At 43.1% G+C, this 15,535-nt stretch overlaps 1 protein-coding gene across 1 annotated transcript in view; it reads left to right on the top strand.

Annotated features, from left to right (window-relative positions):
* Fancc (FA complementation group C) overlaps window positions 1–15,535 on the top strand; it is a 196,551-nt gene that overhangs the window by 168,897 nt on the left and 12,119 nt on the right. The window contains 4 exon segments of the mRNA XM_010636140.3: window positions 5,027–5,079; window positions 6,356–6,455; window positions 12,875–12,950; window positions 14,430–14,511. Coding sequence (XP_010634442.2) covers window positions 5,027–5,079; window positions 6,356–6,455; window positions 12,875–12,950; window positions 14,430–14,511 — 311 coding nt within the window.

The raw sequence follows: 15,535 nt of genomic DNA, 5'->3' as shown, positions 1-15,535 counted from the left end.
ATGTAAAAGTATCCAGATACCTCAACATACTCCTCAGCATGAGCTAGAAAGTGTTCTTTTTCCCTGCTCTCCAGATAGTGTTGTAGACACTTCTAAAGGAAAACAAAAAGACTCTCTTTTCACCAAATCCCTATGCAGAGTTCCCCTTCTGTGAAGAGTTAACTCTACATCCTGGATGGTGTTGGTTTCTGTGTATGAATAGCTTTTCACTCATGCTCTAGGGTTTTCTTATTCTATTTTTTCATTAGCAGTCTTAGCATTTCCTTTTTGTGCTCTTTAATGTGACGCATGTAATTTAACATGAGTTGAAGTGGATGATTTAGCAGTGGTCAAGTAGGAAAGTGTCTGTGACTGAAAGCTACAGGATCTACAGCCTAGCCAGCAGCTTCCCTTTCCAGTGTCCACCTCAGGAGGGCACCAGATGCCCCAGCATTATCTCTATAGAAAGTCAAATTGCAAGATAGGTTTTCACTGTTGGGGATGCAGGACTTTGCAGCCAATCAGAGGTTGGTTTGGGGAGGGGGCGGGCAGAAAATATGCAAACAAACAAAAGCCAACCCATAGTGGATGTAGGGAGTCATTGCCACCCAGAGGCTAAGATGAGCAGTAATGGGGCTGAGGCTCTTTCTTCCCACTCCTGCTCCACAAGCTAAGAGGGTAGAGGCCTTGCATCAGGACAGGGACCAGATTCAAGGGGATTCTTGTCCAGCATCAGAGCTGGGTACCCATGATGTGCACCTCCCACTCCTGTATCCTAACACCCAGAGAATGTGTGTAAATTTAAAACACAAAAGTACATTTGGTACTTGTTAAGTTTTTAAGCCCAGGAATGACAGATTTATCACTAATTAAACAATAATTGCATTACGGAGCACTGAAAAAAAATTCCTTGTAATATAAACAACATCTGGGAAAGATTAAAAGAAACAATAATTCTTCCAAGCTGAAATTAGTTGCAAGAAACTTGAATGTTTTAAAACAAAATAGATCCTAAAATGTAAAAGGGATATTTACAGTTTTGCATTTAGCATTTTGAAAACAGAAAAGAGGAAAATGGCATAATGAAAAATACATATTTATAAAGATGCCTTATTTTATATGATACATGTGAAGGTTTTTAATAAGTAGGTTTAAAAACACAAATCATTTAACTCTATAGGGGAGTTTACTGTTGAGATAGATCTTAAGGAGACTTTTTAAAGCAGAATATTTTGTGGTGAATATAGTCTCCTTTTAATTTATACACACAAACACACTAACAAGGGCTTCCCCTTGGCAAGATAACAGTGGTTTGGGAGACTTGGCTAAACACAGGACAGAGTGGCCTGGCTAGTGGGTAAATTGGAGGGAAAGCCTCAGCTAATTTTTTTCAAAAGACCATTTCCTGCATAGAATACTAAAATAGGCCATAAAAAGAAAATTGATTCCAAGCTTACTGAACTTCATCATTTTCTCACTCATCTGCCTTTTCTCTCTTAATTTCAAAGGGGAATAAGTCTATAAAGGGTGAAAAAGACTTCAGGATTTCCTTTCTCTTTTTCCCTATTTCCTCACTTTTGAATATCCCCACACACATACCCAACACACACAATCAGAAGACTATAGAAAACAAGAACTACTTTTCCCTGAAAACTTCCTGTGTTCTCCTGCTTCACCCTGGGTACTGGGGATTTAACCCAGAATCTTGCACATGTTAAGCAAGTCCTCTGCCACTGACCTACATCCTGAGCCTGTTTGTTTGTTTCGGTAATGTTTGAAATGGAGTCTCACTTAGTTGCCCAGGCTGGCTTTGAACTTTCAGTCCTCCTGCCTCAGCCTCCTGAGTAGATGAGATTACAGCCATGTGCCATCAACCTGGTTCTAAGGACTCTTGCAAGCAGCAGGTGACGTGATAATCATTGATGAGCTGGGATGAAAATGGCCGATTAAATAATTATCAGTGTCCAAGCTGATGAATCTGTGCTGTTTTACATTTCATGCTACAAAATGGCAAGCTGGCCTCTCCCTCACCTCTTCCTCCAAACACAGGAAGAGCTAACTAACATTGTTATTGTGAATTTCCTCTGCACTGATTTTGTCTTCCCTGGTTTTGTTGAGGGATGCGAATGGGCTGTCCTTCTAGGCAGAGAGGGGCAAACATAACAGTTCTGAGCAGCTGTGGTAGCTAATTGGCAGCTGGTAGATAGATTGGAGGGGAAGTGTCTTATCAGCCATAGAGTACAGAGCAGCCTGGTCCTGAGGAAAGAAGGTAAAGAGCAGCTCTCCCTCAGAGTCATCTCTTTGTCTTCCCACGTAGGGTGAAAGAAGTGGGGGCGGGAGGACAAAACTCAGCTCACTGATGGACTTCTGCTGACAGTTTGCTTGAAATGATCTACATGAAAATAGTTAGGCCAGATGGAGAAGAGAGCTTGAGAAGGAAGAAATCTTGATGGGATGGAGAAAAACAGATGAGTAGATGAAACTTGAGAGAGCTTTTCTTTCCATTCTTCATTTTCATAGGAAAGATAATCATGCAGAACATGGGCTTCAGAACTGGGGTCCACAGCCTTGGGCTGCAGAGTGACCTGTACTGTGTTGCCAGAGTGTCCCACTAGACAAATAGAGTACAGAGAGGTTCAATGTTTACCTCGTCACTCACAGGGACACTGTGGAGACTTAGGGGGAGCTATGGCTTCCAGAGAAGTATATTTAAATTGTAATTTTGTTTGGAAGACTCTTTTGATAAGAGCAGTTTAAGTGGGCTTTTGTGACTTGATGTCACAGGGACACATGGCTTGCCTAGGAGTACTCTGATCCTTGTGAGGTGCTCACTGACCCTGAAATTATGTGCTCGGGAAGTAGAGTCTCATTTTTATTTTTCTTTCTTTCTTAACTGCCTCTAAAGCATGCAGGCAGCAGGGAACAGCCCGGATACCCTGGCCTCTTCCCTGATATAAAAGCAAAGACAGGTTGTGGAACCAGGCTGAGAGTAACCATGGGTCTGAAATATTTGGAAAGAAAGAAATCTAAATGGAGAGTCCATCTGCATGAAGAGAACAGGCAGATTCTACACAGCCTGGAGACATCTGCAACATTAGATCGAGCTGTTTTGCTAGAAAACACTACATAAGAGCAAAGTGTGTCCGACCTCTAGTTCTGTCCTGAAAGAATAAGAATCTCTATACTTGCTCCCCACTGTGGTTTTACGGCAGCCCCAGTCTGCCTCTTGGGACGTTCATCTTTGCCATTTAGAGTGATCCTCAGAAGCACCCAACCTGCAAAGGGGCTCTCTTGTACTTAGGCCTTTTAGAGTTGTTTTATTATACCATTTCCAACTCCATTCTTATTTTCTTTGCAGAGGGCATGCAGTTGAGACAGGGTCTTACTATGCAGTTCAGTCTGGCCTTGAACTTATTATCTAGCCAAGGCTGGCTTTAAACTCCCAGTGACCCTCCTGTCTCAGCCTCCTGAGTGCTGGGATTACAGGCACACGCCGCCATACCTGGCTGTGATCTTATTTTCTATCTGTGTTTTCAAGCTCTGACTGTCCCATCTGCCTGTGGGCACATAGCAGTATTGTTGGAAATTAAACACTTTTCTACAGAAACTTGGAAAAAGTATGTTCTGACATACTTCGCTGAATTATATTTCTTTTAAGACTTGCAGTCTTCTTTTCCCTTGTTTGTTTGTTTGTTTGTTTCACCATTATGAAAACACTGAAACTTTTATGGTATTTTTCTGGGCATGTATCCAGTAACTTCTTAATAACTGTTATGATTTACAGTGAGGATTAGAAGCAAAAAGATTAACTGACTGGCTGAGATCAAAGTCAAAGAGTAACCTGCCTTTGCTCTGCTGAGTTACATTCTTAAGTTGATGATACATTTATCTGAGAATTTTAGGTCTCTTAGATAAAAATGCACATCATTGGAGGATTAGAGGTCATGGATCACTATTTAGAGTCAATATATTTAAACTTGCAAATTACAAATCTCTCCTTCAAATAAGAAAGCCATCACCCCATCATTTGAACCAGGCGTGATGCTCTTGCCTGGAGCCTTCTGAGGCCTGTAGTGGCGACCTGCAGGCACTAGATGGCGCGCACTCAATGTCATAAATTGCAGCACCAGTAAAAAAGCGGGAAGCCCCAGGGGTGACCGCATGCTTTCTTCAGGGAAGTCCAAAAAGGTGTCTTCTTTTACCTTGTTGATGGAAACTGTAAAAGATGTTTCACAAAGCTGTACCAAGTGTAATATGATTGAAGAAATCCCCTTTACAGCCTATCACACTAACATTTGGATGCTACCGTAAGATATCTGTTTTATAACACATGGGCATCTGCATCAGCTCTTGCTTTGAGCTCTGGCCAAAGAAGATGAAACTTTTTTAGGCCCTCACCCAGGTCACAGACCAGCTTTTGCGGATTACAAAAATAGTCTAAGAAGCTAGATACCTTTCATCATTCAGGATAATGGTATCATTTTTCCCTCTCATTAACCCTCTTCATACTAACAGTTGAAGCTGCTAAATTAATAGCGTACTAAATATGATGCTATTTAGTCCAGTGTGGCAGGGATTACTGGTTTCCTTAGTAATAATTCTAAATGATTACGGACTCTGCCAAATGCCCAGGAACAAAAGGCAGACAGATCCCTGACTTTGAGATACTTCCAGGCCACTTGAGGTCAGACACAGGGGCACACGTAAGGAAAATTAGTAACATGGGTAGGCTCTGTGTCTTCACTCTGACATAGTGGTAAAAGAATTGCCAGTAAACTTTTTTTTCCTGGATAATACAGGCTTATTATGGAAAATGTGGGACATCCAAGAGTAAAAAGAGAAAACTAAGCTTGCCTATAATACCTTGCCAAAGAGAACTACTGTTTTCATGTTTACCTGTCCCCCATACCAATTGTTCTTTTTCTCACCTAAAGATATATGCCCATTCTCTATATGGCAGTTCTGAACAGTTCACCCACCCAATAATTGCAAGTTCTTATGAAATATCTTTAATGTTTTACTTCCTTATGGTCTTTCTGTTTTACAGCCTCAAGCAGCCTGCCACCCTGCCATATTCAGACTTGTTGATGAAATGTTCAGGTAAATATTCTGCTATTTCTGCTAGTAGTTGATCTAAAAATGCTAAGCTTCCAAACTTGAATAAAAAAATCTGTAGTAGACTCTGGCTTCACCATGGAGAAGTTAGAAGTTTTTATTCCTTATCTCACTGAGCTTTTGATTAGGGGTAGAAACTCAAAATCAATATATATTTAAAAGCCTATGCCTAAGAATTAAGATGACTTTTTTCTTTAACCTTTAAAAATTCTAATAATAATACAGAAAAGCAGATTGAATTACATATTTTTATTATGAAATAGGCAGGATTTTTCTCAGCTCAGAATAAAGTGTAGCAGTATGCTCCCTTCACCACATGAGGGCTGACCAATCTTCGTAAAAGACTTTTCAAGCTAAAGAAAGCCAAGAAAAAGCAACACAAAGCCATTCTTAACAGATTTTTTTCTGAAAAGCAGAGTGAAAGACGCGTGTTATCTTACAACATGTTAACTTTACTTTGACAGTGTGAGTCCATCCTGGGAAGTATGTTGGATTCACAATGGGTAAGAGGCAGGCTGGTCCCTGCATACTGGTTTAGATTGTGGCATGGAGGTACCAGCCATGTAGTCCTAATACTGATCCCTTGGGGGAGCTTGTTGCCTACTACTATTTGCAGCCTCTTGGGCACTGGGAATCTGGGTGGAGATCTGCCTCCACCCTGCTCTACCTACCCAGGGCAGGCCTGTGGAAAGGAATTTGTATAACAACGAATTACTCACCACTTGGAACCTTCTTGAGACCAACCATAAGCCACTTATAAATGACCACAGAAATAAGAAGGCAGGAGTACGTTTCTAAGTTAAAGCTAGCCAAGTTTGAGTTGGCTTTTTTGCTTAAACAAACATAAAGAAAAGTTAATTGTATGAAAATGCTTGGAAACCGATCCAGGTACACCTGGATTCTTCAGCTCTGTGCTGGGTTTGACTGAGTAATTTTTGCCCTTTCAGGCAGCTCTGTCACTACTCACAAAAGCAAAATATATGCTGATGTCACATGTCCTGGCCTACAGTACAGAAAAGCTGTGAAAAGGGTGCAGACTAAGTCAAAGGCGGTGCAGTACTTAGCGATTCAAGAACAGAGACAGAGAGCGCAGAGCTCTGTACCTTTCGATTTAAAGAAAAGGGAATAACAGATTCCTTCTGCCTTCACTGCTGAAGGTTAAGGCACAAAAAGTGGTTCCATTCTTTTCATTCCAGTTCAGGTGGGTGGGTTTGCCGTCTTAATGATTCATTGTGTTGTGTTCTGGCTTGGCGTTGTTCAGGTGTGCACTCCTGGAAACTGATGGAGCCCCAGAAGTACTAGCTGTTACTCAGGTGTTTACACGCTGCTTTGTAGAAGCTCTGGAAAAAGAAAACAAGCAGGTTTGTTATATTGCATGTATTACCTATTAACCCCACAGAAAAAGAGGCTATTAAGAGTATTTGGCTAATCGCCTGAAAGTAACACTTTATTTTCAGAAATCTTGTTTGGTTGTTTAGTTTATTTTTATGCTGCTGGGGATTAGATCCAGAACCTTATCCATGCTAAGCACACACTCTGTCACTGAACTACAACCCTAGCCCTATGTTTAGGAATCTTGACAGACTGTTTTGCTCAAAAAGAAAGTTTTCAGATGAATGCCCTAGCAAAGATTAAACCATTTTAATTGAAAATGAGTCGGAGTAGTTCCTGTCTGCCCTAGGCCCTAGTGCTTAGAAGCTTCTGTCTACTGCTGTATCTGAGTCCTTTTGTACCAGTATGTGTCAACCCAGAGCTGATTCCCTTGCCTTGTGTTATACAATCTGCCCCTTTGGCTGCACCTGAGCCTCAGCCAGCAAGAGGCATCCTAGAGGCATCCTGGAGCCTAACTACAGTGTGCTAAGTAGGAGATGCTACTTATTATTTATTTATTTGTTTGTTTATTTGTTTATTGGTACTGGGGATTGAACTTGGGACCTTGTGCTTGCTATGCAGGCGGCAGCACCACTGAGCTAAATCTCCAGCCTGAGATGCTACTTATCAAAAAGCAGTACTGGCCCTTCTTAGTGATTAGCATCTTTGTTCCCATCAGAGGCCCAGCCTGAATGGACTGAGGAGAGAAAGAAGATGGGTAAACAAGGACAGGGAAATGTCTAAATAACTGTAGAGGAGGAGCAAAGAAGAGAAGGACCAGGGAGTGTGTCCGATGCCATCAGTGAAGCAGATATCTTTAGGCACTTTCTTGTTGCTGGGACAAAATGTACACTCGACAGCTTAAAAGAAGAACGGCTATTTTGCCTCATGGGTTCAGTTCAGGATTGGCTGTCTTTGAGGATCAGAGGACAAGGGGCTTCATCCCAACGTGTCCAGGAAGCAAGGAGAGAAGGGAGGAGCCAGGGACAGCAAAGTACTTCTGTAGGCCACACCCCCAGTGACCCACCTCCAACCAGGCCCTACCTCCAAGAGCACATTCAGTAATGAACTCATCAGTGGATGAATCGGCTGACTCATAAGGCACCCCGTGATCGATCACCTTCCACACAGATTGACATTTTAGATGTAAAACACAGCAGCAGAGGACTCTGGGACCCTGTTGGTAGAGGCTGAGCAGTTTTACTGTGCCCGGTGACAAAGGCCGTTTACTGAGTGACTGTGTGGAACAGGAACTTTTCTGCCAGAGAGCTTTCACCTTTGGGCATTGTAGTTGTCCTTTGTTTCTCACGGTCACAGGCAGTGCCTAGGTAGCGCTTTGCCTGTTCCGAGTGGCCCTGGCCCATGTCTTGCCTGTGCAGAATGACCTGATCCCTTATGATGCTTTCTGCAATTTGATATATGAGGGCAGAGCTTAGGATATGTGTCCCTACTGGAAGCCCACACACCCTATGCCAAAGAAACTGCTCAGGTTTTAGCAGGTGTTTCTGCTTTCTAAAGCAATGATAAATATTTATGATTTATTTTTCCTATCCCCCTCTCCCTGGGGAAGTCAGCTAGACCATAACAAATAGTGTTATCAATGGTACTGAGCCTGGAATTTGGGAGGAAAGCTTGGATGAAAGGCATTGGCTGGCCCTCATAATTATTTAATTACTTGGAGGCATAACTACAAATATTTTTTTGTCCTCCCTCATACATTCTTTATATTCCCACTTAGAAACTGCTCCAGCAAACCTTGGACTCCTGAGACACACCCAGCTTGGGGCAGAGGATTTGAGGAAAGCGTTTTTGCTCTTCAGCCTTCTCTTGAGTCTCGTTCTCAGCTTTGCTGATTCTCTGCGTTGACCTTGGGTGCTGTGGATTTGGAAAGGAGTCACAGTTGCTTTTTCTACAGAATGGGATCCTGACCAAGCCACACGAGTGTAGGCCCATCAAGGCCACACACTAGGCCCCAGTGTGAGGCAGGCCAGGGGCTCAAAAAGAAACAAGAATCACTGTCACCTTTACTCAAAATAAGAAAGTGTTATGGGATATCTAGATGTTCCCTGAAAGCCTCACACAATCACAGGTGAAGATTTTCAGAGGTGGCTGAATCTATACAGTATGTGATGCTGGGATTGATTGTAGTAGATGCTAGGGTTAAGGGTGCTCACCCTGCATTTCAGCACTTCGCATCCTAAGGGCAGGTAGCTGGATAGAATAGGAAGGACAGAAAGAGCTGCTGTTGTTTGCTGCTTGGTGCTTTTGCTTCCTCTTGCCTTCTGCCATGAACTGTTTCTTCTCTGCCATGCCACCCTGCCTTGGAGCTAGCCAAGTATGGACTGAAACCTCTACAGACTACGAGCCAAAATAAACCTCTCCTCCTTTAACTTTGGGTGTTGAGTATTTTGTGTCAGCAACAAGAAAAGTAACTAGGACAGAGAGCAATGACCTCTTTCCTTTGCAGAGGCCTTCGTATGCACCCTGCATTTCCATTGACGGCTGGTCTCCTTCGTGAGCCCAGCCTTCCTGAGAGTCCACCTGTAGACTGCTTGTAGTCCTGAAGCCTGAGGCCCTGTCATACTTCATCCAGGCGTGATTCTGCTCTGTCTGAGCTTCAGTCATTAAAACCATGTTTTGTTTAGTTTTGGTTGTTTTTGTACTTTGTAAAACAGAGAGTAGCACACTATGCGCTCTCTTTAGAGACTTGCTCTTTCCACAGGGCATGTTACAAAGATTGCTGGGGTGCAGCATCACTGTCTAGTAGTCCATTGTAGATTTACCACTGTGGATCTGGTTAGGGGCATTTAGGTTGCTCCCAGATTTCATTTACTGTTGCCAACATTGTTGCTCTGGACAGTCTGGGAGATCTTAGGAGCAGGAGTGCCTGGCAGGTGGGTCCTGAAAGTGGGGTGCCTGTGTACACTTCCAGCATCAATTTAAGACAGGCCTCCTTAATCCACATTCTTTCCTGTGGTCAGAAATGCTGGCCCTCTGCTTCTCATTTTCTTTTTGCCCTTTCTTCTCACCCCTGTCCATCGCTGTGCCCCTGGGTCAGTAGGCAAGAGATGCAGGTGGCCCAGAAGTCACTTTCTCTGAGCTTGGAGAAGTCCTGGGGACAAGCAGCCAGTTAGGTCAGGTTCAAGTTCCAGCAGGGGCAGAGTCAGAACATGGACTAGACCAGGTCTCCCACAGATAGAACAGGGCAGAATATTTTCAGAAATCTATTTGAAGGCACTAGAAAGGGCCTGACAAAGTAAACAGACACAGGAGAGGCTTCAGGGCTGTGAGCAAGTGCCTGCTTCTTCTGCACCCCATGTGTGTGTGTCTGTGTGTGATGGGGGAAGCCAGGAATGATCCCATTGACCTAAGGGGGAAAGATAGCTGTGGGCTGCCAGAGGAAAGAAGAAACAGATGGGACAAATAAAACCACATGAACAAAATGGACCTAAACTCAAACATATATAGATTACAAAAAGTAAGTGAAACTTAACCAGATATTCTAGTAAAAAGGCAGTGATATTAGATTAGAATTTTTTTTAAAAAGACCAACTATATGTTTTCCAGAGGCCTATTCTAATGATAAAGGTACAGATAATAGAAAGTAAAAGGAAGAAAAGAGATACGTTATACAAACAGTAATCATAGGAAAACTGAACATTGTTCCCATCTATTGACAGCAGATGAAGCCGACTTCTATGCAAGGCGTTTACCAGAGAGAAAGGGAAGTATTTCCTAATAACAGAATGGTCCATTCATCAGAAGCAGTACCAGTTAGAAATGGACATGTGCCTAATAATAGAGAAAAGCTAGTCAAGGTAAAGGAAGCAATAGATCCAGTCACACATAAAATACTTAGGAATAGAACAAAATATATACGTTTTCTAATTGAAAACTGCAAAACATTGCTGAGAGCAACTAAAGGAAAGCAAAACCATGTTCATGAACTGTTAGGTGCCTTTTCTTCGCCAAACTGACCAGTTGCTTCTATGCAATTCCAGTTGGCCCCAGCAGGCTTTTAAAAAATGGAAAATGGAAGCTGGTTGTGGTTGTGCACACCTGTAATACCATACTGTGATGCCTCTGGGAGGCTGACACAAGTTTTCAAGTTGAAACTCAGCCTGAGCAACTTAGCAAGACGTTGTCTCAAAATTTTAAAAACACTAGTAATGTTACTCAGTTCAAAGTCCATAGGTCCAGTCCCCAGTACCACGCCACCCTTCAAGAAGAAACTGACAAGCAAGTTCTAAAACTTACATGGAAAGTCAGAGGATCTACCATAGCCAGAAGATTTTGAAAAACAAAAGTAAAACAAAACAGATTTTAATACTTAAAACTATAATAGTCAAGAGAGTAAGGAACTGGCAAAACAACAGACATAGATCAGAACAGTCCTGCTACAGACTCATATGTAGACAGTCAGTTGATTTTTGACAAAGTCAATTCAAATAGGGGAAGGAAGGTTTAACAAATAGTGCTGGAGTAGCTGGATGTCCATAGGAGAAAAAAATGAACCTCCGTCTCACCTCAGCTGTCACACAGAAGCAGGTATAGGCTTCAACATTTAGATGTTAGGGCCAGGGATTTAGCTCAGTGGTTCTGCCACCTGCCTTGTAAGTGCAAGGACCTGAATTTGATCCCTGGTACAAAAAAACAAAACAAACAAACAAAAAAAACCCACACATTTAGATGTTAAAACTACAGTGATTCCAGGAGCCCCCATAGCAGACTATATTTTATTGATGTTGGAGTAATCAAACATTTTTTTAGAAGAGATACTGAAAAAGAAACAGCAGTAACCATTCAAGAAAAATAAATAAATTTACACTTTAGTAGAATTTAAAACATTTGTTCTGTGCTAGATATCACTTAAGAAAATGCACAAGCAAGCCACCAGGTGGAAATACTCACAGCATGTGTGTCCAATAGAGAGCTGTGTCCAGAACAAATGATGAACTCTTACAGCTGCCTGACAGCCTACTTTTAAAAAATGGACAAAAGACTTGAACACATACTTCAAACAAGATAAATGAATTGGCAGTAAACACAGGAAAATTGTTCACCATCATTTGCCAACAGGAAAATGCATAGTAAAGCAGGCATGGGTGAAGTAATGTTTCACATTCACAGGAATGGCTGAAATGAATTAGCTTGGCAACGCCAAGGTTGGCAAGCTAATGGAGCAACTAGAACCTCACAGGCTGTGTCTGGAAGTCTGAACTGATACAGCCATGGGGAGACTTTATCTCTGTGTAAGCCGGCACCCTTTCCGTGACTCAGTACTTCCCCCCTTACAGTACTCAGTCAAGGGAAGTGGAAACACAGTTCCACAAAGACACAGGTAGAAATGTTAATTGAAGGCTTATTCATAATGGCCCCAAACTGGAAACAATATAAATGTTCATCAGCAGGACAGTGGATTATGGTCTATGGTCTATTCATTCAGTGACTACTGAGGAAAAAAAAAATGAACTAACATGGATTTTTTTTTCCTGTACTGGGATCAAATCAAACCCAGCACTTTTGCATTAAGCTACACCCCCACCCCTTATTTTCCCTCCATTAACTTTATTGGTACATTTAAAGCAAGCAGGGGTCTTGCTAAGTTGCCTGGGCTGGGCTCAAACTTGTGATTCTCCTGCTTCAGCCTCACAGAGTGCTGGGATTACATGTGCCACCAAGCCCAGCTGTGTGGATGAATCTTTAAAGGTATATGTTGAACCAAAGGAGCCAGGAAAAATAAAAAAGAATACAGTATGCCTTCATGCACTTGAAACTCAAGAATAAGCAAAATTAATCTCTCGTATTGAAGTCAAAATATTGGTTGCCAGGGTGGAGTAGAAGGACTGGCTGTAGGTGTCACAGGCACTTTGGGGGAGATGGAAGTGTTCTGTGTCTTAAGTGGGGTGCTGGTCCCATGGATCACACAATCTCCTGTTCTCTTCAGACACTATACTTAATGCAGATGTACTTCATGCTGTTTAGATTCTACCTTTTTTTTAAAAAGTACTTGAGCCTCCCTGCCTTTTGGGGGCACAGGAAGCTATGGATCTTTCGTTTTCAGAGTGCATGGTCACCACTGTTGTTTGATGTTTTATGCTCACAACTGCTTTGGCAGCTCTGACTGGAAAGGGAGGTTTATTTGTGTATAATTGGGTTTGTGTGAGGTATAGAACCTGTAAAGACATCAACAGCATAACTTCATTTTTCTTAAGTCCCAAAAGGTGACTTTTAAAAGGTTTGTTTTTCTGGGTAATATTTATAATGTTATTGGAATTTTTTGTTTAAGAAAATATTCTGACTGAGTACAGTGGGTCTGTTTTTGGGCAGAGGAGCCAAGATTTGCAATTTCTAAAACCTCTTCCAATCCTGACACTAATACCATTTTGAATTTTTGATCCTGTTGTAGCTGAGGTTTGCGTTCAAGACCTACTTTCCTTATGCCTCTCCATCCCTTGCCACTGTGCTGCTGAGACACCCTGAAGGTGAGTTCAGGAAGCCTCTGCCCAGATCAGGAGGATTTCCAGGGGAGAGTGTGTAGAACCATGACCTCACCCTCACAGCCCATATCTGTCCGCTAAGGGAGCTGGCATTAGTTATATCTAAGTCCCTCTTTGCTCGTGGAGTCTCAAATTCTGTGGATATTGATATGAAAATCTGAGTCAGAGATGGGGTGGTAGGATTCTGGATGATGGTTTTGTGTGGACGCAACAGGAAAACTACTGTTTCAACAAAACGGAAAGGTCCAGAATGTAGCTCCTGCAGCAAGGTCAGGTAGGCAGAACCTCGAGTTATCTCTCTGGGGAAGCTGACTGGGCTCCAAGAGATGGACTGGAGTTGAGATTCCTTAAGTTTAAATACTTAAAACCAAAAGACCACGTGGTGAGGCATGCGCTCGGCCTGTCTCCCTTTCTCTACTCACGACTGTGCTGGATATCTGCCCCACACGCAGAGTTGGCACTGAGCAGAAGCACAGAGCTTCCTGTACTGTTCCTAGAACCGTCACCTGCTTATATTGCTTTTGTTCACAAATGCAAGTAGGTTTTTATAGTAAAATCTCCTACTCATCAGAACTTTGTTTTATGACTATAGTGAGGCCTTAGGGCATAAAAGATGATCACTCATAAGCTGTGACTATACAAGATCCATAAGAAGAGGGGACATCAAAAAGTATCTCTGTAACTAGTAAAAAGAAGAAAATTTAAAATGCCTCCCAAATGCTATGAGTTAAGGGTCATGGGAGTTCTGAAGAGAATGTGCTCTGAGGCGCCCCGTGGTCTGTGACACTGAGGAAGAGTGAGTCCTCCCTATGGTATCTGTCTTGTGTATCTGATTATGTGACTACATGAAAACCTTTTCAGATGTTGATTAGAACTGCAGATGCATGCATGCTTAATGTGCTTAAAGTCACAGGATAACTGTCAAACCAAAAAACCTTACCCTGGAAAAGATACTTGTTTGCATAATGCCCATGTTTTGTTTTGTTTTGTTGTTTGCCCTTGTGTCCTTAACTGTAAATCTGAAATCATATTCTGAACTGATCACGACCCAAAGACATGTTAAACAGTTGGGCAGTACATTCCTCATTCCTTTATGGTTTTAGTCCATGTCTATGTATTTTGAAATCACAAATTATTATGGGTGGTATAAGGGGTGGGTAGGTAGAAAAGGAAATCAGGTACATCAGCAACATGGCAGTTTGAAGTCCCAGGGTGGGCAGTTAATGTAGTTGGTATCTACTGCCACAAACCCAAGTTAAAGATGTGTTGATATCTAGCTGTGGTTAATACTGATGGTCTTTCTTCCCCAGGGTAAGAGAGAGAGCCTGGCTGGCAAGCATGGAAGTGGGTTCCACAAACCAGGAAAAAAAAGGCATTTCCCGCAGGCATTTCCCACCTTATCCACAGACAGTTCTGGTAGGGTTGGCCTTTGCTCTGACCCCTGACTCTTTCCTTGCCCTGCAGACACCCCCCAGGGATGCCGCCTCCAGCTTCTGCAGCGTATTTCCCGGATGCTCCAAGAAGTCGTGGAAGACCAGCCTTGTGGGTGAGCAAACGCTGACCACCTAAGCCAACCTGCAGGTGGCTTCCCTTTACCCCACTCTTCCCTGACTGACAGGTGAAGGCCTTCCTGAACACTCAGCAGCCCGGTAAGCGCTATCACTGTCCATGGAAGGCAGGAAGCAGAAGTGTCACCTGCCATGTACAGGCCTGCATCGTGCCAGCTGTGAGTGAGATCATGCTTTACAGCACAGTGATGGAAAGGACAGGTCCTAGAAAAAAGCAGTGTCCACATGCAGGGGGCCCTGGCCATGTAGATGTAAAGGCATCTCTGGTTCTCAGTCTTCTGAGACCGCTAGACTGAATTCCCTCCCACTAAGAGGGGCATCTAATGTATTGTGTTTCCTTTCCCCCACCTTATTTTTTCTTTTGTGGTACCAGGGATCGAACTCAGGACCTTGTGCTTGCTAGGCAGGCACAGCGCCACTGAGCTAAATCCCCAGCCTGTTTCTTTAGTCAATATTTTTCCAAACTTGGAAAATCAATTCTAGCATAATACTTAATGGCACAGCATTCGGTGCCCCTATACATGCTGTCTTCTTATGTGCGCTGTCCTCCCAAAAGCATTCGCATGTAGGCTTGCTGCATTCTCTCTTCGGTGTCCTCTGACAGATGACACGGTATTCACTGTGTGTGCTGGCCTACTGGGGCTATCTTATTTGTCCCTCTTCTGACCCTTCTCTTTCCAGACTCTGTGGTCTCATTTCTGAGCCAGCATATAGAATGGTGGGTGCCCTGTATCCATACTCACTGAGGGTCTTGGTGCCATTCTGTCCTCCCCACCAGGGTTTTGACCAACAGGAGACAAATGGGAAGAAAACTGGTGGCCACATAGGGAGCAGTGTGCCAGCTGCATTAACCACCTGCCGTCGGCCCCAGTACAGCCTTCCTGTTGTCCCTGTAGGAGAACAAAGCTAGACCTTTGACCTCGTGGGCGCCTGCCCTCACCTACATTTGGGAACCCCCTGTGGGAAGCTCTGAGAGGAGGCATAGTCACTGTCCTCTCTTGG

This window comes from Fukomys damarensis, unplaced genomic scaffold, assembly GCF_012274545.1.
Source record: "Fukomys damarensis isolate Sample0158 unplaced genomic scaffold, DMR_v1.0_HiC HiC_scaffold_27, whole genome shotgun sequence".
NCBI lineage: Eukaryota > Metazoa > Chordata > Mammalia > Rodentia > Bathyergidae > Fukomys > Fukomys damarensis.
Note: the sequence above shows the minus strand (reverse complement) of the source record. Positions and strands in the feature narration are given on the sequence as shown.